This window comes from Cyrtonyx montezumae, unplaced genomic scaffold, assembly GCF_038088225.1.
Source record: "Cyrtonyx montezumae isolate F1298 unplaced genomic scaffold, pur_monq_1.0 scaffold_18, whole genome shotgun sequence".
NCBI classification, from domain to species: Eukaryota; Metazoa; Chordata; class Aves; order Galliformes; family Odontophoridae; genus Cyrtonyx; species Cyrtonyx montezumae.
The window spans coordinates 8,390,031-8,413,271 of record NW_027071914.1 but is presented as its reverse complement, the minus strand read 5'-3'; the positions used below and the strand labels follow the sequence as shown (position 1 = coordinate 8,413,271).

The window sequence follows — 23,241 nt, the reverse complement described above, 5'->3', positions numbered from 1 at the left end:
CAATGTAGTGTGCCCCTGCCCACGGCTCTGAGTGGAGGGACACTGCCTCCCCAGTGAGGAAAGGATGAGCACTGCAATCCCTAAGCTGTTTTCTTATGGTAGCAGCAGCTCACACCCCACTGTCTGTCCCTGCTTCTGGACAGGGAGTCATGCGACCACTGGCACGACTGCCCTGCTAAGTTTTTCCTGACTGCCTTCACCATCTAAGACCACTTTCCAAAGCAGCAGCTCTGCAAGTCGTTAGACCTGCAGATGGTTAGCATCGGCCCAGCCTTGCTCCCTCTCTCCGCAAGCCCACTGCAGTGCATGTTCCCCCCTGCACTACAGCTGGGTGCACAGCAGAGCACGCTGAAACCAAAGCAAGCGTGAGCCAGCTCCAGGGCGGAGCTGGGGGCTGACGGGTGGACCCCAGCAACTGGCTTAGCCCTCTTTGTGGAGCGTTTGGCAAAAGAAAAGCTTTGAATACTGCTGTGGGCAATAATTTTGAGCACATTCTGGAAACAAAAGAGAAAGCAAAGCCTTTGGAATTATCTATGTTTCAGAAGGGAATAGTGCCCGGGAGATGACTCTGGGCCAGGGGTACAAGCCAGGTTGGCCTCATGGAGGGGACAATACCTCCCCTGGGCCCTTAGAGCCCTAGGGTGGTTTTGAGGTACACTCACACACTCCCAGTCCCAGTGGTGCTATGTGGAAGGGAGGAATTAAAAACGGGAAGATTCCAGGAATTGCTGCAAACTGCAGTTTATTTGGATGCTTGGGCTGTTTTCCAGATGACTGATACCATACGGAGAAGTCAGTGAGGAGACCCTGAGAAATCCACCACAGCTAGCCCAGATGAAGCATCTCAGCCGTCCCTGGGAAGCTGTGGGAACCAGCACCCCTGCCCCAAGCAGATAAATATTTAAAGCCCTTCAGTCAGACTCCGCCTTCTCCCCCATGCCTTGTGATCTGCTGATCCCAGCAGCATTTACATCACAAAAGGACATCAAAAGTAGCTTGGAAAACACCCAGGGGCTGCCACACCTTGTGCTCCAGGTAGGGAAATAGGCAAACTCATGGGACAGGAGCAGCAGCAGCAGGAGAGCCGGGCTGCCTGCTGTCCTGGGGTGCACCCCATGGCACCGCACAGGATGGGACCCCCCCGCCAGGGCCGGGCACTCACCCAGCATGGTGGCATCCACTGCTCCGCCCGGGCAAAACTCGATCATGATCTGTGGAAAAAAAGAGGAATTACAGTCAGCTCCAGATGCCACCAACACAAGCCTGGGGGATAGGGGTGAGGAAATACAAAGCGTTCATTTTGCCATTCCTGCGTGACAAAGCCGCCCGCTCACAGCACACAGGCACCTTTCCTCACTGCCCACATGGCAGTGCTGAGGCTCCGGCCCTCCCCAAGACACGTCCCCACTGTGAACCATAGATCCCACTGCACCCCAGGGAGCTGAGCACGGCCCCATCCCACAGCTCACGGCCCCCAGCCCTACCTGCGGGCCTAGCCAGAGCAGTCGGCCTCAGCTCCGCTCCCCGTGTTTGTTTACATCTTTTTCCATCGCATTTTGGAGCGAAGGCTGCTCCAGAGACACAGCCTTGCCAACAGGATGAGATAGCTGTCATAGCTGTGAGCTGACGTGGCAGGGAGAAATCAGGCAGGATTTTGTTTGGGAGGGATGGGAAGGGCTATTTGGGTCTTCCAACCTCCCATTACTCAGTAGTTCATTGCTCTCTTGACTTCGAGCAATTTGAGGAAAAAATATGTGAACAAAGAGGTTGAGTGCATCTGCCAGATCGTTGCTGTTTGTCTCCCAGGGACACGAGCAGAACCCTGCCCATCTCCCATTGCTGCCCTCCCCTCTTCTCCCCATTCCTGCCCCACAGGGCTGCATCCACCAGGCATTAAACATACTTGGCACAAAGCACTCGAGAACTTTGCAGGCACTGGGGACACAAGTCCCACAAGGTGCAAGATACAGGATGCAGGGCCACGGCATAGTCCAGCACCACTAAACCTCAGCCCACAGATGCACAGTCTGCAGGGAGCACCCCTGTCTCTGAAGCCTTCTTTGGGGCCAGCTTGGTGCTGACCCCAGCTCCTTGCTTATGTTCAAGGCAGACAGAGTTGCTTAGATAAGCAAACAAAAAATTTCAAGCAGGCAGGGGTTAAGAAGGACAAGAGACACTTCACAGCCTAGTGCCCCAGCAAGCTCTTCTACTCCTTGCTACAGCAATGCAGGGTGACGTGCTGGAGAGGCAATATGCCAGAGTTTACTCTGAGGACAAGGACTGAGCACATTGCAGGCACTGTTTTTCAGCACAGCTCCCTGAGCTGAAACTGCCCTTCACAGGGAGTTCATGTCACTCAGTGCTGCTCCATCCGAGAGGAGGAGGTTCAATCTCCCTCTCCCCATGGTCTGAGATCTGCAGCTACAGGTGATTCACAGCTCAGCCCTTCATCCTGTGCTTCCTACACAAGGTCACAACATACGTTATTTCTCAACCTGGGCCACGATGGAAGACATGGCTGCTTTGTTCTGGAGACGGGGCAGCAGGAGCAGGGATCCACTGATATGCAGCACACCTCCAAGTGTGCCGTGAGAATCGGCCCTGGTCCAAGAGCAAGAGGGGAGACAATGCTGAGAGAAACACAGACAGGTTGGGCAGCATTACACAGGCACAGTTGGAGGAAGCAGAGAAGAATAACCAGAGGCCAGGAGGGGGAAAGTGTTTTGAACAAGCTGGGGAAGTGGCAGATGGAGAGAAGCAATTGGGAAGACGCTCAAATGATTTGAAAATCAGGAGAACAAATTTGTATTGACTCAGAGCTGAGTACAAGGCTGGCAGGGAGGAAGACAGCGGGCCAGGAGAGCCCTCACAGTAACAGGCAATGCGATCACACTTCTTACTTGAGTTTGTACCATTAACTACAGCATCAGCACTTCACTAGCAAAGGCAAAAGTTGCCTCTGTGAGGAGAACTCCACCGTCATCCACATGCAACTCAGACCTGTGAGTGCAAGCATCACTTCTTCACACCACTCTGACTGGCATGAGAGCTGCCTGCACAAATTAACCTGTCTCATCACTGAATCACAGCTGCAGTTTGGCTCATCCCACGTGAGTAATCCTTTCCTGTTGGAGCCATGCACCTTGGGAATCACCTGCCCAAAGACAAGGAGTCTCCAAGTTCAACCCTCAGGTTCAGTCAGCAGAGGAGACGTGATGAGAAACCCTCCTGTGCCACCAGGCTCAGCTCTTGGCTCTGAACAGTCTTGGGAATCCCAAGACTTCCAGCAGCCCAATCCAAATCAGCTGCTAATGCAGTACCCAGGTGACATGGGTGCTACTATTGCAAATGCCCAACAAGAAGCTGCACAGCTCTTTGTGTACCCCAACCTAGCATTTCCTGAAGCTCCCTCTGCAGTGCCTCCAGCTTGAGGAATGTATTTTGAAACTGGGAGGAAAGCAGAGGGCTCAGTGAGAGCCAAGCCAGGTGGGCACAGTGCTGAGATCTCCTGCCCTAGGGCACAGGCACTGCATGCACCACTGGCACAGCTGGATGTGCTCCAGAAAGAGCTGCTCCATGGAGAAGAGCTGAGCATGACAGACCCCACTCTGGGTCAGCATGGGCTACACTGCATCTCTATTAGTGTTCCATTCTGGTTCACAGGCTAGCAATGAGAATATTAGGGAAATATTACCTCTGAAACAGCATGAATGTGTGTGCTTACGCAGGCACAGCAGGCTGCAAGCCAGCCACTGGGAATATGGAAAATATATGAAATTTTAAAATATGCATTTTCAACAAGGGCAGAGATGCCAAATAATAATTATGGGTGCGGCTAGATAGTCTGAACATCCAAAAAAACCTAATGGGCTCATTTCAGCCCAGAAATCCTGATTTAAATAAATCCAACTCCCAAACCCAGAGCTCATACACCACACGTACAAACCTTCCTTCCAGGAGCAGGGCCAGCTTAAAAATAAGTTTCACCATCAAGCCAGGTGGGAACACAGGCCTGGTGTCAGCAGCGTGCAGCCTCCTCTGCATGCAAGCACTTGGATGGGGGCTGCAGGGGGCTGTGCCTGCACCTACCCAGCTGGGAGCAGGCAGGGAAGCAGTCCATGCACTGTCCCCAGGGTGGGCACCTCACTGCTCTGGCTGCAAAGAAGCAGCAACTTGGAGGAGCTCAAAACAAACAAACAAACGAGCTGCTGGCAAAGAGCCCATGCAACAAGGAGACGTACCCAAGGGCTGTGACTTATGGGTTAATGCTTTGCTTGGGACTGCTGTTACATTCCTTGATTCACAGGCAGACAACACCTTTGTCTACGTGTCTCCAAGGCAGGGCTGAATCTGTGACCTAGCTATCAGCAGTGCTGATCTTGAGCTGCCCTTTGCCTCCACTCCGTGCCAAGCTAATGCCTGCCCTGTGCTCAGCTGCCTTCAGCTGATGGGTGAGGCGTGGGGACAGGGCTTGCTGCTGAGTCTCAGCAGCCACGCACAGCCCAAACAGCCCCGTGTATTTGTGAACCAGGCTGTAGCCCCATGTAGGCATTGTAAAAGCAGCTCCTTCAAACTATGTGCATTGGGTGTGCAGCCCCCCTGCCCAGCATCCTCCTGCCAGCTGCAGGGTCTCCAGCGAGCAGCCCGGGACAAACATCCTGTTTGTAATGACTTCCTCCATGAGAGAAAGCCAGGGGCTTCCTTGCTGCCTGCTCAGCCTGCCCACTGCGGAGGGGAAGCAGCAGCAGCACCAGCCCTCCCTCCTCCCTCTGCTCCAAAGCAGTTTGTATATAAAACGAAAATGCTCCAAGTGCGTTTATAAGCCCAAAGCTGTAAGTACATCTCACAAACATGTGCAGATATTCACCATCAGCTCCTGATGCTGAAAAAGGCAACACAGGGGACCCTCCCACACAGCCAGAGCCCAGCAGCCCTCGCTCTGACAGCTCAGTCAGGGGACCCGCCTGCTTTGCAGCCCAACAGGACACACGAGGGGCATGCACAGGATGGATCTGGGCACCCAGATTATAGACACAACAAACTGAAGTGTGAGCGATGTGCTCAGCAATCACGGTGTTCCCCAGAAGAATAAACATACGTACATTTGTTGAAGCCACTACGACTTCAATTACAAACTCTTTAAAGACACTGCTGTCCTCCTCCTGCTCAGGCAGGGCTGGCTCTGCCCTGGGTGCTTGAACTCCAGGAGCTTGCAACGATAGGAGAAAAAGAACTACAAAAAACAAAACAAATCTTATCTCAAAAGGTATTTCAGCAAACACCGGATAGTCGCCTGGGGTGGAACAGCTGATGTCCCTGAACTTTTACTGAGGTTTGTAACTGAAGCATTAGAGCACACACCCTCAGCTCAGCCAACTTGTTACTCATCCAACTGGCACGTCAGAGGGCAGAGGCCCGTGAACTGTTCCCTCTGCAACGGCACTGGAGAAAAGCCTCTCACAGGCAGACAAAAAGAAAAGGAGAAAAACCAAAACAATCAGCTGGGAAAGCTGTGGGCAGCTCATCATGGCAGTGGGGGCCCTGGGCAGGCTTTTCCCACCAGTACACTGGGCTGCACGATGCCACTGGGTCTCTGTGGGCTGGAGGAGCACTCTGAGACAGATGTTTGCTCCTAGCACAACAGGGGCTCTTGCTGTGATGTGGCTTTTACAGTGGCACACTGAGCAGCCAGACTGCTCCAGAGCACCCCACCTCCCTTCACAGCCCTGTGCACCAGCAGGCACAGGAGGTTGATGCTGTCCCCAGTTCACACTGCCTGGCCATGAAACTGCTTCAGATCTTCAGCAATTTCCTCTCTCAATGTGTAGTGAAGGGTTTCATTTGCGTTGTACAGCCTGCTGCAAGGGAGCAGGTAACCCACAGCATCCTGTGCCTGTGCTGCCCACATCACCACGTGCTCTGCCACGCTGCTGGGGCAGCTCAGCTCTCCATCACCACCACAGCCAGCACCGTCTGGCTCCCCTGCCTCATCCCCCTGTGGGGAAATTAGAAAAGCACACGTGGGAGTGTAAACTGTGCTCTGTTTATAGACCAAGCTGTTAAAGCAGAATGCTTTTCAGGTTGCCACATTGCCAGCGATCACAGCCCCTGACGCTCAGAGCTCCCACAGGGATGTTGCAGTTCACAGCTCTCATTTATATCCCTGTTTTCCCAGAGTTTTCTTGTGCCGTGCCCTGCTCCTGTTTAGGAGGGAAAGGCTCAAGGATGAAGGATGAGCAGATGCAGATAATGGTGCACACCAACCCTTGGCCAGCACAGGGCTTCGCTGGCATCGCCCACCCACTTCCATGAAAGCAGAAGAAATAGTAAATGGTAGTGGGTGGAGACCGACCAGGTCACTACAAATCCTTCACATTCAGCAAAGTACAAGAGGAAAAGAAACAAAACAAAGACACACAAAAAAAGGAAAAGAGACAGAGGCCCCAGCTGCCTCCAGGCACTCTCGGTGCTGCAAATGAGCTGAGCTGCCCAACACAGAGGATGGGTGAGGATGGTGAGGGATAGCTACAGGGCTTGCCATGAACAAAACCCCAGCGCCTCTAGCATTGTGCCGACCTCTCGTTCCTGCAGAAGGCACAGGGTGCACAGCCCTGCCCAGCCATGTGCTGGGTCCAGCTGCCCTGGGGAGGGGTGGGAGAGAAGGAAGGAAGGAGCAGACACCCCACCCTCAGAACTCCTTTTCAGCCCTGCCACAAGAGAGCTGGCCCCTCTTTTCTGCATGGGGATTACCCGAAGAGGGAAGTCTGGGTCCTCTTCCCCTTCAGCAGGGGCACTCCTCAGCAGCATCACCTCGGGTTAAAACCACAAGGCACCTACCCCCGCCTGCATTTCAACAGACTTCTGCATTGAGCAACAGCCTCTGCAGCTGCAGAGCTGCCAGACCCCGCTCAGCAGGAGCTAGGCTGCGCACATGCACGAGGTTGGTCCCTGCAGAACCCCTAGTCCTGCTCAGCTGGTCAAGTGCTGCACAACAGCAAAGGCTTCAGCCCCAAAACCTAGCACCACCCTTCCTCCTGTAGAAAGGGCATCAGCCTCCAGTGCTTTCCTTCCCCTTCTCCAGCCCTGCAGAGTAAATGTGCAGGAAAGAATGTCCCACTCAGCCATGTGTTGGAGCCCACCTGGGGAACAGAGCCCCTCTGTGAGCCACCCACACCTCCAAAAACACTTCCCGGCTTCAGAGTGGGACAGAGCCTCCCTTCAGAGCATCCAGCCTGGCTTTCCCAGAGCTTCCCCATGCTGTCAACCCTGGCACTGTTTCACCCTCCACAAAGGATGACTCTCCTGGCACTAAGGTGGTGGAGTGCAACAGAAGGGAAAGGAGGAAGCAGTCTAGACTTCCCCCATCTGTGACAGACTCAAGGAGCAATGACTCGGCAGCCTGCCCTCCTGGCACCTGGATGGGATGGGCTCTTCCCCAGCCCTCCAGCAGCAGGGCAAGCAAAGTGTCCAGACATTCTCTGGGGCTTTTGGTCTTGACTCAGCATCAGGATGGAACAATCCAGGAAAGCATCATCCTGCAGCACTCAGGACTGCTTCCAGAGGAGCAGAACATTTCCCTGCTCCCTCACCCATGGCAGTCATTCATTGGGTCCTGAATTCCTACACTGCCACTCACCTCATAACTGCAGGGAAAATGAAGGATGGAGGTAATAGATAATCTTGTTCTTAAAACTGCACATTACTGCAGCACCAAGAGGACACCACTGGGGTCAGAAGCAACTGGATGGAGAACAAGATCTGCACAAAACAAGTGGCGGGGACAACTTTTGCCCAGACACACTCGCTGAAGCAAATACAAGTTGAAGCAAGAAGAACATCAGTGGTCTCTTGCCCAAGAGCCACCCACCATAACAGATGTGGACCTCAGGAAAGCGCAGAGCCCAGTCCTGCCCATGGCACAGCTGTCCAGAGGGCAGCCTGCCTCTGTCAAACAGCACAGCTTGCCTCCAGCTCATCAGCCAGGGCAGATTGGCAGCAGGTGAACCTCATCAGAGCCACATTGAGGCAGGTCACAGCACATACTGCCCTGTCACTAGCTCCAGGGCAAGCAGTGATTCCCAGTGCCTTCCAATGCACCAGAGTAGGGTGGAGGTCACCCCTATCACTGCCCCTCCAGCTGATGCTCCCCCTGATCAGCTGAGCCCATCCTTGTGGCTGCAGCAAAAGCTTGGGATGAATACAATCCTCAGAGTACGAGCAAGGAAGTTGAGCTTCAACCAACACAAACCCCACAGGACAGAGCTGTGCTCCATCAATGGAAAGAACAAAGTGATATATTTAGGCACAGAAACCACATTTAGACACTGTCAGGGGGCATGTCCTTTCCTCCGTCTGCTTGACATCTGAACCCAAGTTCTGCTGGTTAACACTGCAGTTACACTGCTCTGCTGGCTGGAAGAGGGGACAAGAGCAGGGAGTCAGAGAGGACTGTGGTGGAGCCCTGTGCACAGTCTGCCTCTCTCGTTGCACACTAGGGTTGCTCACAAGCCATCCCCAGCAGCCATGGGTGGATGAGCACCCACAGAAGCCCAGCACTGTGCTACCCTGTATAACACGTGCTGGCTGTGCCATCAAACAATCCATTGCTGCCACAGAGAAGAATAAATGTCAACAGCTTGCCTGACACAGCAAGTATGCTGTAGGTGGAAGTGAAATAATTAGCTCTCTGTAAGAGAGCGCTCCGAGCTTGCCAATTTTCCCTATAGACAAGGACACCATTCAGAGACTTTAAATATAATAAACCTTTTTTTCCCCTCCCCTCTTCTGAATAAAATAACCTACAGAAAAAAAATATTTTTTGAAATAAAAAAAGGTCTGTCCTCATAGCCAATGAAGGAAAGAGGCAGGGCAGCAAGTATGAAAACCCAAGTACCACAGAGTCACTGAGACCAAAGTCAGAGAGCACAGCATACTCCTCCTGGAGCACAGAGCTTCCTGCTGATTGCGTGGAGACTGCGGATGGGTTCTGTCACAGCTACATCACTCTGAGCTGACCAACTGTTTACTTGAACTAACACCCCCTGGCTAGCAGAAATATCCCCATTCCTACTGAAATTTTGGTAGAGCAAATCAGACCTATGTTAAGGATAACCACAGAGTTTTGACACTGCAAAAAGCATCCCTCCCCTTGCTGGAATCACACAGAGCATTTTATTTCTTTGGATAAAGTGACAGCCAACCCCACTGAATTCACAGTTCCTGACATCGCTCTCCCTGGCTATAGGAACACAAAACCACACTGAGGTGATAGCTGTCTGCCCAGGCACAGAGCAGCGGGGCTGAGATTCCCCTTCTCCCACCAAGTCATTTGAAGTTCAACCTGCTCACCAGGAGCATTTGGCACTGGGTGGGCAGCAAAAAGCACACAATCTTTTAAAATCCAAATAGCTAAAATGAGCAATGAGCTAAAACGATCTTCCTTAGGCAACAAGCAATATTTCATTCAGCCCATCCCCAGGATGACAACAGAAGAGGCCCAGATCCATCTCACAGGACGAGCTATTGCTATGTAACTGTTCAGTGAAGGCTTTGAAGCCAGCGGAAACCACTCGAGGCTGCGAGGTCTGCACAGTGACATCCCTCCCTCACAGATAAAAACTTCCAGACTATATCTGATGAAAAAGAAAAAGAAAAAGATGTCTAAAACTGCAGTCTGTCACTTGTTCCGGGGCACAGCTGTGCTTCGAGGCACCATCTCCTATACACAGGTAGTTCATAAATATTCATTTAAATGCAAACATAGCTGCTGAGCATTTCCCTTGGTAAGCCAGCCCAGTGGGAATGCGGCTCATTGCGATTCATTCCTCAACAAAGTTATAAAACGCTTTGAAAGTGAATTTGCCTACAGGCTTGTTGTGTGCTGCTTTCTTTTCATAAAGTCATGGCCTGATGGTTAGAGCCCTGGACTGGGATTCAGCACGCAGGACTCATTCCCAGGTATCATTTACCTGCTGGGTAAACTTTAGGCAAATTCTTGTCTGTGCCCCAGCTCTCTCTTTTAATAACCAGAATAATGACACTTAGTCTCTTTTATGAAAGCATTCCACAGTGTATATGACAAAGGGATGCAATCACTAGGCGTTATTAGTGCTTCAGTAACCTTTTCTTGCCACATTATCCTCTATAGTGGATGATACACAAAGGCTTCTTTTCTAGTTCATGTTGTCACATTGCTACCTGCAGAAGTGCTCTTGAACTTGGCTTTGCTACGGTCATATGCCTGCTGCATAAGTCATCCCTGGTGCTTTATCAAAATCATTTCAAGTCAGTCCCTGCTTTAAGGGAAAGCCCCAGTTTTACCCAGAACAGGATTGCCAGAGAACTGCCAGCAGCTCAACAGCTCCAGCTCTCATCTGCAGAACGTTGTCCCCATTGCTGTGCACCACACCGCCCAGCTTAGAGCAGGGAGGGGAGAAGTCAGAACCCCACATCTCTGGGAAAGGCTGCTCACCCTGCAAAGCACCCCTGCTTCCCTGCAGGCTGTAACCACCCCTCCTCATTAGGAAAGTCTCATTAGGAACCCAGTACTGTTACCAGCTTTCTTTGCTGTTTGTTTTTAAGAAAAGGTACTTAAGAGAATTAAAAGCTGGAGATGCTTTTTGTAGCCCAGCAGTCTAGTGCATGGGGTAATGAGCATCTCTTCACAATACAGGATTTTCAAGAATGCCCAAGTCAACATCCATATCAAAGGGGTAACAACCCAAAAAGTCCCTGGCTGAACAGGTCAGGGCCTGCCCACAGAAAATGCAAAATGTTTTCCTATGGGAGGTACAAAGACTGGCTACAGAGCTGCTGCCTAACTGCAAGCTACATACCCCCACAGTGGGCCAGTGAGAGGAAACTCTAAGCTGATTGAATTAACCATCCCCAGAACACCACGGCAAGGCAGGGTTACCTGCATGCTACAGCAATTTATGCTTTGATCTCCAGGAAACATCTGTTTATTCAAAAGTCCATTTGCTATAGCAACCACGGTTTATAGAGAAGGAGTGGGGGTGAAGAAAGAATCCCCCTGTGCTTCACTAGAAAAGCTGTACAGCCACTGGAGGAGTCATATATTAAATACTGCAGCCAAATGATAGAGTATTTTCCAGAGCACCCTACAGCCTCAGTGCTGGAGGATCTCGACAGGGATGTGCTGGTGGAGACACCACAAAGCCCTGGGAGCACAGACCTCCTCGCCATCCAAGTGAGACCCTCCTCCCCATCTCCTTGCTGCTCCTCTGTCTGCACGAGGAGGCACTCGGAAGCTGCAGAGATGCTCAGAAGCAGATCAAAAGGCCTTTCCTTCCTCTGAGGTCTCAGCCTGCATTCTTGTGGAAAGAAAGAAAAAAACCAACATAACAAAGAAACCCAAAGTCTCAAGAGGGACAGAACACGCGAGGTTTGTTTTCCTTTCCCATGTACTCAATATTATCAGCACAAATTCAGCACCATGAATTCCAAGCATTCGAAACCCACACCTTAGTTGTCCCATTTTGCAATCACAAAATAATGTTAAAAAGCCTTGTTTTCAAGTTGCACACAAGTTGGGCAGGGGGTGTCTGCCTCTGTGTTTCCAATTTCCACAATACACTTCACATGCAGAATGTGACCCAGCCACAAGGACTTAAACCAGACTTTTTTAATAGCTTGTGATTCTCAGCTTTCATTTGGTGCCCCCGTTTCCAGCAGCTGGGATTTATGCAAAAGAACATCAAATGCCACAGGGCTTATAATAAAAATAAAATCAAATCACGAGAGCTCCCAGTATTGCAGTTTTGCAAGCCTTGCTGAGCTGCTCAGCCTCTGCCATGAGCACAGAGCAGACCATGGGGGAGGATTGGGACAGGAGAGCAACCGGTGCCGAGGGCCCTGCATCTCTGCAAAGGATTTATATACTGGAAGGAGTTTCATGCTGGACACTGTCATGTCACAAGTTATATCACTAGGGACTCACTGAATCCCTCCAGGCCCAGCCTGTGCTTTGCACTGGGGTTCTGTTCTGCTGTGGGTGAGGACTGGGGCTCTCCTCCTTCAGCGTGGTATAGATCAGATTTAAAAGCAAGAGGAATTTGCTGGTTTATGCCTTTTCACAGTGCCATTTCAGCACTGTGTATTTACATGAAGCTGTTCCAAGCTATGCCACTTCCCTTCACACAGAAAGGTTCTTGCCCCACGAAAACTGAACATCCCCTTCTGTTACCCGCAGCACAGCTCAAGCCCCACCTAGCAGAGAGAACTTCTGGGGTCCAGGCAGCCCGGGTTTCTTCTCATATTTTCCTCATTAACTCAAAACTCAACAGGAGAGTCAACAGACTGATATAGCAAGAGCACTTCTGAGCACTGCCAGCTGAGACCGCTTGTGGCACAGATCAAGCCATAAATTATTCAGACCAAAGCACTCCTGCCATGTGGGAGGCTGGGCACATCTGGAGCCTGGGTGTGCCAGCTCCTGCCCCTTCCTTGTCCCTAACATTGCCTTCCCCACACAGCAAACCATAGGACACACATCCTCTGGGCCCTAAACTGCAGCGGGGTCTGCACACCCACCCTGCAGAACATCTGCAAATGCTCCAGGAAAGCCTTGCTCCAAGGACTGCACAGGCAGAAACTGCAGTGGGATGGAGAAGGCCAGATGGGGAGACGTTTATATACGGCTGCAGATCTTCCCCCGCAGTGCTGATGACCAAGAAGCAAAAACCTTTGACTTCAGGGAAGGCCTGAGAGCAACTAGAAACCTTCCAGCAGGACAACAGCATGGTGTATTTACTTCCCCTAAAGCCAGTAAAACACCACAGCATTAATAGGAACACCCTGAGCACTGAAATGGAAATGCCACTCAAATAATTAAATCAAGGGAACGATCCTCTCTCCGAAACAACGGCCAGGGCTGTCACGTCTGCCCTCACGGGACAGCCTCATACAGGAGGCTCTTGTTCCATCAGATTCAAAGAGGCTGTTTAATTTTAGTAGGTCGGCAAGCATATGACATTACAAAGCACTTTGCAGACAAAAGCAGAGCAAAAGAGATCTGCAATCCATTTTCCCTTCAGGAAGGAAGGCAAAGCTTCCTATTGCAGGAAGGAGGTGGAAGGGAAAGGGGAGGGGGCTGACATTTCAGTGAGCTGGCGAGGTCAGCGTGTGCAACACAGGCAGACTGGGGAGGGAAAAGCAGAACTCTGCAGTACAAGTCTGCCCCACCTCACCTCAGCTCGCTATACATTTGCTTGTTTCATTTTGCCAGGATTTATTTTGCTGCAGTGTTGTCCAAATCCCAAGTCCCCTCCTAGGGAAGATGTTTGCCTTTCACTTAGAACAGCACATATTTACTTTTGTCCTTTAACACACCCAGCGTCTCAGCACCATGATTAGCAGCCATCTAAACACTAGGTCTTCTGACAACTTCTAAGCCTTCTCCCTTGAAGCAAGACAACACACAGAAGGAAGTGCTGAGCACGGCAGCCTGGCCAAGAAGGATGTCACAGAGAAGGATGTCACTGAGCAGCTGGGAGCTTCACTGATGCTTTCTTTTTGAAGAAGGGACACTGACAACACTAGCATTCCAAGAGGTGCTTGCTGAACAAGCAATAAGACAATAAAACAATATTTCTGCAGCAATGCTTAACCAAGGAACGAACTGGATGTGAGCTGTGTTACTCAGGTGGTGGATCTGCAGCTCAGCCTGGGCTCTGCCCTTGGTTCTGGGCAGGCAGGACAAGCTGTGAGCTACAGCTCGTGAACAGGGAGTTATCTGAGTCTAGCAAGGGCAAATACACATAGGGTTATGCACCTGTGCTGGGAAAGTGCCTTCCATGCTAACCTGCTTCTGAAATTAAGGAATTAGCAGAAAATTAGGAGCGGGAGAGGAGGGGATGAGTAGAGACTGTAGCAGCTGGGCTAAAGGAAAGCAATGCAGGGAGCTGCTGTTCCAGGCCTCACACTAGCCCACTGGGCTGCTTTTTGGTGTACCTGCTTTTTGTGTGCTATAGATGCTGAGCCAGAAATAATGCATGAGCCAAAAAAATGGGGTTACGCTTCCATCAGATCCTTCAAACGAGGGGGTGGCTGGGAAAGAGGAACTCATCAGTGCTGCATATTCTACCTCTTCAAGCTACAAAAGGTGAAAAATCTAACAAGTCTGAGTTTCGCTTCACAGTTAAGATCTCTTGATCTTCCCTGGGCTATTTATAAGTGGCTTTAGGTAGATGACAGTTTGCCTGTCAAAGAAAGTGGGGAAAATCCAGCAAGCAGAGCACAGTCTACAAGGCATTACTAATTCACACTGATGCTCAAAGGTGCTCCAGAGGTTCTGCTTCACCATGAGTTACCCACTTTCACTCTGCCAAGTGAGAAACATACAAGTCACACACAGGAACCACCTCTTACCCACAGCTTTCCTTCCCAATAAAAGGCTCCCAGCAGCTTAACGATGTGCGGGTGATTGCAGGTCGCCAGTATTTCGATTTCCACCATGTAATCCTCCAGTTCATCTTCATTCTTTGTTTCAATGACTTTGGCAGCTGCTAAGGCACCGGTTTCCTTATTCTTAGCCTGCAAGACAAAACCAGTATCAGTAGGTGAGGAGAGGGAGGAACACGCAGAGCTTGCACAGTTCCTCCAGTATCATCTGCAACGCAAGGATGGGAGCCTGCAGATGCACTGCTGCTCCCCCCAGCCTGAGCAAAGCTATAGACCAGGGATGAACACTGACAAGGAGATATCTCCTTTTGTTTGTAGCGTGAGAAGAGATGGAAGCACGAAAACCTCAGAATCTAGAAATTCTCTGATCACCCTGTAGGCGATAGCTCCAATATCCAGCCAAACTCACAGTACAGCAGTGAACCATCACCACTCTCCCCACACTCTTCCTCAGCAGGACAGTTTCTGCAGTGCATAGTGGAAACATCGGGATGTCCTCCTCAGTGGGTAGAGCACCGAGAAGGAAGCGTCTCCATTTCTGAGGACTGTCCAGCATTCCTGTGAGCTGTTCAGATCATGGTAAGAAAAATATTCTCATCAAGCTGCCCCGCTATTTCATACAGTCCCATTTAATCTTTTCATTGTAACCTGTTTCACCCAACACCTAGAAACACGTCCAAACCTTTGTCCTGTTGCTTGGGAAACCTTGCCGACTTTCTCACTCCTTATGGGGGGAGAACAACTCTGCTGTTCTAAGGGTTAACAGCATGGGATTAGGGCAATCCATCACCTCCAACCTCTCTTCTACAAGCAGCACCAACAGCTGCATAGAAACTGTTCTGCCTGTAGATGCTATGCACCAGAAGGCTGCTAATGCTAGGCCAGCAGCACGAGGCACCGTGCAATGAATGCAGTGCCACCATTCAGATGTTCTCCAACTGATGTCCATTTGCTTCCCCCAGAACTGTCACGGCAAATTGGCATTTTGCAGTTGGAAATTGGCACAGCTTTTGCAAAAATCTGCAACCAAATGCAAAAAGGGTGTGTTTGCAAGACATCTGTACAAAGAGCTCTGCTGTCAAAGCGTCATGGGCTAGGTGAGGGGGCGAGATGGATGGAGCTGTTGACTCAGGAGCTGAATGCCATTCCCAGAAGTGCACTGAATCAGCAAGCTGAGGAACAGGAGAAATCCCCATTAGCTCACCCATTCTGTTCCTCTACTGACACGGGGAGCCCTTGCAGTATGACTTCAGCTCATTTCCCACTCCTTGTGCCTTTTCCAGGCCGCTCCTCCCAGGATCATGACTGCTTCTCAAGGCAGAAGTCACAGTGGGGATGCTCGTGCTGAAGGAGCAGTTGGAACCTTTCTTACTCCTTTGTGGTTTATGTATCCGTGTCTGCAAAACGTACATGGGAGCTTGCAGCAGGATTAATTCCTCACGTAAACACCATGAGCCCTGCTGAACAGTTTTACAAGGCTTAGGTGAGAATATCACTGTGTATTACCAGCCAGCCTGTGGAAGGAGGAGGGAATGAGGGAAAAGCCATATAACAGACAGAGGGAGAACATGGGGGTCCTGACTGAATTCACACTGGTTGGCACCAACCTCTGTGTCTTTACCACAGGGGAAAAACCCATTTCTACCTGGGCCTGCTGCCCAAATGCAAGGCAGCAGCTCATGCTAATTTCAGAAGAAAAACATTTTTCATTGGATTTGCGGGGACTTTTTCCCCTCCAGTTTGTGTCTTAAGTTGCCACCAGCTACCAGAGGAGAGAGGCAGGCCGGGGCAAGGAGCCGGGAGAGCAGCAAGCACAGGGAAGCACATGGTGCTTCCCAACCTCCGCACCAAATGCCCCACCATGTTTGCTCTGCACTTACCGCCCTGGGAGGGAGCCAAGGAGGGAAAGTAAATATTGTGAGACAAGGTGGGGCTTCCCTTGGAGGCCAGCTACCGCATGGGCCCACCAGCGGGGCTCAGGACAGGACTCAGGGGCCCTAAAGGTACCCACGGAGCCCAAGGGGCTCAGCCTACTGCCAAGGGCCCAGGGTGGTGGTCCTGAGGGCCCAGGATGCTCACCAACCCCAAGCACGTGGTCCCCATGGTCCCAGCACCCACCCAGCCTGCAGCCCCAGCTGGCACAGAGCTGTGCACGCAGGTCTAGAGGACACAGTCCTGCAAAGCAGGCAGTGGGTGGGGGTGCAATCGCAGTCTGCGATCTGATCTTATTCATCGTTACTCGTGTTACTAACGGTGAGTAGCCCAGCAACATCCAGATACGGCTTCCTCTCCAGATATGAGCCTGTTAGCACACTGCTTTGCTTTCGGTGCAAACATGCTATGGGTGAAATCATACCGCTGGTGACAGCCTCGGAGCAGAGGCTGTTTTCTCCTCGACTCGCCTGGCCCTGCACAGTGCCTCACCACATTGTGCACGAGGCCAGCAGGAAGGGCTGGGAGGTCCATGTGGCTTTGGCACAGGCCAAGGGTTATCTTACGTGTCAGAACAGCAGTTCTGGGACCTTACAGATGCCCACAACATAATCAGCTGTGCCTTTCCCCACCACTGCGGACTGTCCTGAGTGAGAGCACGCTCCTGGCCATTTCTGCATTAGGGGAGACACTGGGGTTGCAGTTTTGCAAGGGACAGGACCCCACGAGCTGCACAAGTTGGCTTTCACTAGCACAAATTTCCTCCACCGTGACAAGAGCACCCAGGCCCCACCAGGCAGCACTGCTGACCCCTCCTGAGCTGCCCATGATCTCACCAAACCCAAACGCAGCTTTCCCACTCCCACTGTGCCAGCCCTGCAGCAGCCGAGGGACAGCTGTCCCCCATCATGTGTGTGTCACAGCCCTGCTCTGCAGCAGCCAGATGTGCACAGGCAGTGTCAAATTTTGGCTAAGCGTGCTGTGCGGTCCCTGTAACTCACATCTGGCAATCTCCTCCAGCTTCTCAGCTGGTATTTTCCTGCAGAGATATTCTTCCAGGAAGGTTTGTTTGGATGTTAAATAGGCCAAATACTGACACTGCTATGTTTGCAAGCCAGTTTCAGGCATCTGAGGCAAGCAATGATGCTTTAGGGCTTAAAGGCCTTTCCTGATTTCTACTTGCCCTCATGCAATAAGTCAGAACCTACCCCAAGACAGCACAAAGCAAAATGCAGATCATTCCAGCCTCAAAAAGCTAAACCAGCAGTCACACAGAAGCAACTTGCACCTCCTGTCTGTGAGCTGCTGACCTGGGCAGTATTTCTCACAATGAGGGGACACGGTGCTGGGTTTGGGAAGGCAGCATCCACTGCTTGCTTTCTGAGAGCCACAGGATGGAAGAAGACAATTGCATCTCTACAGCTTCACCTTCATCAGGAGGTGCAATAGAGTGTAAGTCCTCATTTTACATCAAGGGAAATGATAACTCATCTAACGATAGCTATTTTCATTTCTTTGGGATTTAAAGACAGTAATATAGAGGAAAAGAAAACCAAAAAGATTCAAGAGCACCACAGGCTGACTGGACCAGCAGTGAGATTGTCAGACAGCCACAGCATTTGAAATAACCTCTACAGAATGCAGAGACGAGGAAAGAGTTTCTGTTCCTGCACAAAATACCCCAAAATGCACACTCTGATGAATTAGTGCTCCTCAGACCACCAGATTTTCCACTGAAATCTGTGGGCTGAAGAGAAAGAAGAACTGCTTGCTGGTGACATCCCAAGAACAGAAATTGTTTGATGCCAGTCTGTGACCTAAGGCTGGTCAGTCAGCAATAAAAATAGTTAAATTAAAAAGAAAAAAAATTCACTTCCATCATATATCTTGTCTACTGCTGGGCATTCTAATGCCACAGATAATTTGTCCCTGGAGTGCTAATTAGCACAAAATATAGAGCAGACAGCTGCCAGCATAGTGCCCAGGATGTGCTGCTGAGCTGTAGCTGGATTCATTACAGTCCTGGTATTTAAAACCCGAAATGCCCTTCTGGCCCTATGTGCCTTTTTGAAGATCAATGCACCGCGTGGACACAGGCTGACAGGTCTGTGCAGAGACAGGAACAGGGCATGCACTTCATGGGAGAACACGAATCAAATAAAAGTTACCCAATTTTAAATAGAAGTTACCAAGCTTCCAGAAAGCCATGCGAAGAGCCAACACTTGGGATATAAGGCAAGAGGGAGGAAGGACCTCGCTGCAGCCCTCTGGAAAAGATGGGTGTGGGGCATCCTGCTCCCAAACACACTGGGAGCACCAGGGATCCAGCACTGCTCGGAGGCAGCAGAGAAAGCACTGCTCAGTTCATGCATGTAAGGGCTAAGAGGTGGCTGTTCAGGTGACACAAAAGGCTGTTTGGCCTTTGCCTGTGACTCACCCTGTTGTGAAACCCAGGCTCTGACAAACACAGGAACCACGTCAAGCTCATACAGAACGCGCTGCCGGAAGGCAGATTGTTCTGTCCTTCCTGGGGTGGCAGCACTGCCATGGCACAGCACAGAGAACATCCCCGCCAGCTCTCACCCACCAGTGACAAAGAACAGAGCTGGCAGCCAGCGTGCTCCAAGCAGTGCCACAGCAGTCCTGCCAGTGCTGTTTGCCACATGGATGCCTGGGGGCTTCCCGAGCCTGGGATGGCCCTTTCTGAGCTGGTCTGCAATTATGTGCAGTCACGTTTCTGTCCCTTCTCTCTGTGCACTGTGAGCTGATGCCTCAGGTAGTACTGAGCTGGGGGAACCAGAAGACCCCTGGCCTCCCTCCAGCGGAAGCTGAATTTGGGGATTGATGGTTCTGGCTTGGTTTTCCATGCAGCATATTCCCGTTGCTTGTCTTAGTATGCAAGCAGCTGCTTGATTAGGTATTTCTCAGGGATAGCACAATGATTAATTGGCTTCCAATGAACTCTGCCTGAGCTGTCTGCATCAATAAACACAGAGCAGACAGGCTCAAGTCAGTGTTCCTATTATTGCCAAATAATCAATGGGAGCTGAAATTACTTCCATGTCCGATGAGCCCCACAGAGCCACTTCAGTCTGCCACAATAGCTCTCTTTAAGTTATTATTACTGCTTCTTTTTTTTTTTTCTTTTTTGGAAATGCTGAATTCACCCCACCCAAGAGTAGCAGGCAGCAGAGCTGGCAGTGATGAGTGGGCACAGCAGTGCAGCAGTGTGGAGCCCCCAAGATGCTGAGCCTGGCACAGAATCACAGACATGCAGAATGTCCCAGGCTGGAAGGGACATGAAAATTGTCGAGTGCGCTTCTTGGCTCTACAAAGGACCACCCAAGATTCAAACCTTCCGTCTGAACGCCTGCAGCCTCATGTGCTGCACCCATCACACTGCTGGAGCCATGGAGCTACATGGGCCTGGCACCCCTACCAGACACAGCACAACGCAGGCAGCAGGCCGGGCAGGAGGGCTGCACCACACTGCTGCGCTGGCAGCTGTGGCAACGCCTTTGCAAGAGTTTAAGGGGAAGTGGAAGTGGCTTGCAAAACAAACAGAAAAGCGTTAGTGAAAATGCAGAGATGCCTTCCTCTGGTTTAGACATGCTAGGGGCAACAGAAAGGGACATAGCCAGAAAGTTCGAGCAGTGACCAAGGACTTCTGTTCTACGTGGACAAAGAAAGTGACCGGAGCATGGCACACGCACCCCTTCCCACCTTAAAGGCTCAGCAGCAGCCCAGCAGAAGGCAGTGGGTGCCAACATACCCAAGCAGCAGCATATTGGCTGAGGTGCAGAAAAGCTCCATGCAGCGCTTTGAACCTTGTACCCAAGCACAGCAGGAGAAGCTGAAGGAATGGTGAGAAGCTTCTGTGCTGATACACCACACCATAACCAGCAGGAACTGAGCTGGAGGCATGGTCCCAACGTGAGCCAGAAAGATAAAAAAAGAACAAACCACGTGAGGTGCCAAGAGAGGGAAGAAGAAAGCTTGACACAGATGAAACTCTTCTGGCCTGTACAGTCTCAGAGTATGGACTCACAGACCATCCTCCAAACCACCTGGAAGAGCACAGTGGCCCAAGTTCATCATGCCTTCATTCAGTCACCACCGCTGCTTTGAAAATAATAATTAGAACATGAAAAAAAAATCAAAAGCAACAACAAAAATACCATGAGAACACTTTGGAGTGTTTGCATCTTTTTGCAATGAGTTTAGCACACAGTGCTTGGCAGTGGGCTGAGCAGCTGTGCATGGGGCAGGGGACAGGGCTGGGACAGGCAGGGGACAGGCCACACGGCTGTGGGTGTTCACAGCTACATGAGCACCCACGCCGTGCAGCAGTGGGGGTGGGTTTCACCTAAGGTTTATTAGGAAAGCCCCAGATTTACAGACAGCAGCATCTCAAAGACAGGAGAAAGTACACTGTCCCCATCCTTGCTTCAAAGAAACTGCACATGCAAGAGAAAAAAATTAAACAGATCATGGGACATGTAGGGATTTTTCTAAGAGACAACGACTGCTACATGCCCGAGGATGAAAGGCCCCAGGGCTTGCTCTGAGCTCTCCCTTCCATGCAGCCCACCACGCACAGCACTGCCAAGCTCCTGGCCGTGACACAGAAGTCATTGTCAAAATATTTAGGGCATGGAGAGCGATCCCACTCCCCCTGCACACAGAGCTGCAGCTCAGCAGAGCTGAAGTCAGGCTTCTCCTGGCCCTCAGTGGGGACGGAGCAGTGCATGTGTCAGTGCATTTCAAGTGAACATTAAGTTCAATCAAGTTTAAAGTTCAACCAAGTTTAAAATCGTTGGGCCGCTGCTCCCTCAGTAAAGGAGTGATGTGTTCTCATTCCTCTTCTCTCCCCATGTGAAACACTTCGTGAAAACCTTTCAACTAGTCCAAGGGACAAGGGAAAATCATCCTCTCACCTTTTATTTTCTACTTTTGCCCTATTTTTATGGACCGAGTTGCACTCAACTTCAGCTTTTTTCCTTTTTTTTTTTCAGCAAAAAGCAAAGCTTGCAGTTCCACGTCCCTCTGCAGCACCCTTTCCAGGAACCGGGTGTTAAACTCTTTGTGAACCAAACTGCCAGAAGTGAGCCCCACTGACCTGGGAGCAGCCCTGAGCCCGCGCTGGGTTTACACCACAACTGCACAGCACCTCCATCACGAGCTCCTTGCCACCCTCAATCCAAAACAGAGCATTTAGAGCCTGAAGGGCTATACACGAAGTAGTAATGCCACCATAACACATCAGATAACCCACACAAACAGCTCTTGAAGCTGCATCTTACAAAGGAAAGCAGAAGCAGTGCCAGAGGCACTCCTGGGCAGTGCTGTGGCACAGCTCCGTGCTGCGCATGCTGACAGCAGGGTGGGATGAGCTGCCCCAGTGTTGTGCAGTGTTGGTGGCTGCGGGCAGCTCTGCTTGGAGGGGACATCCCATCCCCACCCTGCTAGAGGAAAGCGTTATCAGGGCAGCACCCCATCAGCACACACTGGAGAGAGGAGATAGCATTCAACAAGAGGCGTGGGGAAAGCAAAACGACCCCATGGTTCAACAGACAGCAGAGAGGCGGCGAGACTGCAGGCTCCTTCCTGCAGAGCCCGTGCTTCTGCTAGACCCAGCCTCGTCCCCAGCAGCTCACCCATTCCCAGCACCCACGAGAGCCAGGGTGCATCCATTCCTGCTGACGTTAAAAGGGTCCGAGCTAGGACAGTGTGTTTTTATGTTTATATTGCATTTATTTTGCTAACTTCATACTCTGCTTGCAGCTCCTGACCACCAGCCTAACTAAGCACATTTGGCACACAGTGAGCTCTCTGCTACCACTGCCCTATCACATCCACTGGAATTACCAAAACCAAAGGACTCAGAGTAAAAGCAAAGAAGAAACAGTTTCTCCCCACCCCCTTCCTACTTTTCAGCTTCATTACCCTCTGCAGCAAGTTTTCTCTGTTGTCTCGTACAATCAGGTCCCCTTTTGCTGGAAAAAAATGAGGAGGCTTTATAGAGAGATAGGGGAATCCCTATAGTTCTCTGTAACTGTGCGTTTCTTAATGTCAACCATATATGTTTCAGGCTCTTGATTATTTGTAACTAACACACACCAAAATCAAGCCCATCCTACTTTTGTGAACAGTGTCAAACCAGTTCAGCTCTGCTCAGCTGAGGGCCTGGTGAGTCCAGAACAGCTCCCGAGTGCTGTGCAACACAAACAACAGCAACAGCACTGCACAGCTGAACCCTCCTTCCCCTGCTCAAACCCAGCATCATAAAAATTAAACCCACTCCAATAAACGCAGTTTTCCTACCAAAACCTAAATTTCTCCCAGCTTGGAGCTTTCTGGTCATGTTTCAGACTGTTCTGGGTATGAATAAATCCCATTTTTTTGTGCTGCTCTCACAACCCAGTTGAACACAGGGAGGTAGGGCAGGATGCAGGCACAGGTGGTGACATCACATCCCTGCATGGAGGGGTGGAGGGCAGGAACTTCATTCAAGCATCCTGAAACTCTCAGTGCCATACAAACACGCCGACTCGCTCCCAGTGATTGCTTTGGTGTGAAAAGCAAACTGACTTCAAAGCAACTCAAAGAGGATTACAGTTTGTCACTGCACCTTGGCCTCCTACATTTCCCTTGTGCACAAGGGCTGGTTTGTTTGTTCTGGGCTTTCCTGGCAGCTGAGCACTAAGGCAAGCCTAATCTCTCACGTCACCATCCTACAGCATCATCACTAGGGTCGTGCTCCAGATTAGAACGACAAGGGAAGACAATATGCAAGTTAAACCTTAACGCAGCAGGAAACAGCCCTGCAATATTGCTGCTGGCTATTACCTGAAACAAGGCTTTAGTGTCACCTGGATTATTTGGGTT

At 50.8% G+C, this 23,241-nt stretch overlaps 1 protein-coding gene across 1 annotated transcript in view; it reads right to left on the bottom strand.

Moving 5' to 3' along the window:
- STK10 (serine/threonine kinase 10) overlaps positions 1-23,241 on the bottom strand; it is a 41,278-nt gene that overhangs the window by 16,155 nt on the left and 1,882 nt on the right. The window contains exons 2-3 of the mRNA XM_065734568.1: positions 14,389-14,553; positions 1,163-1,211 (exon numbers count right to left, since the gene is read on the bottom strand). Of these exons, the coding sequence (XP_065590640.1) occupies positions 1,163-1,211; positions 14,389-14,553 (214 nt within the window). The remainder of the gene's footprint in view (positions 1-1,162; positions 1,212-14,388; positions 14,554-23,241) is intronic.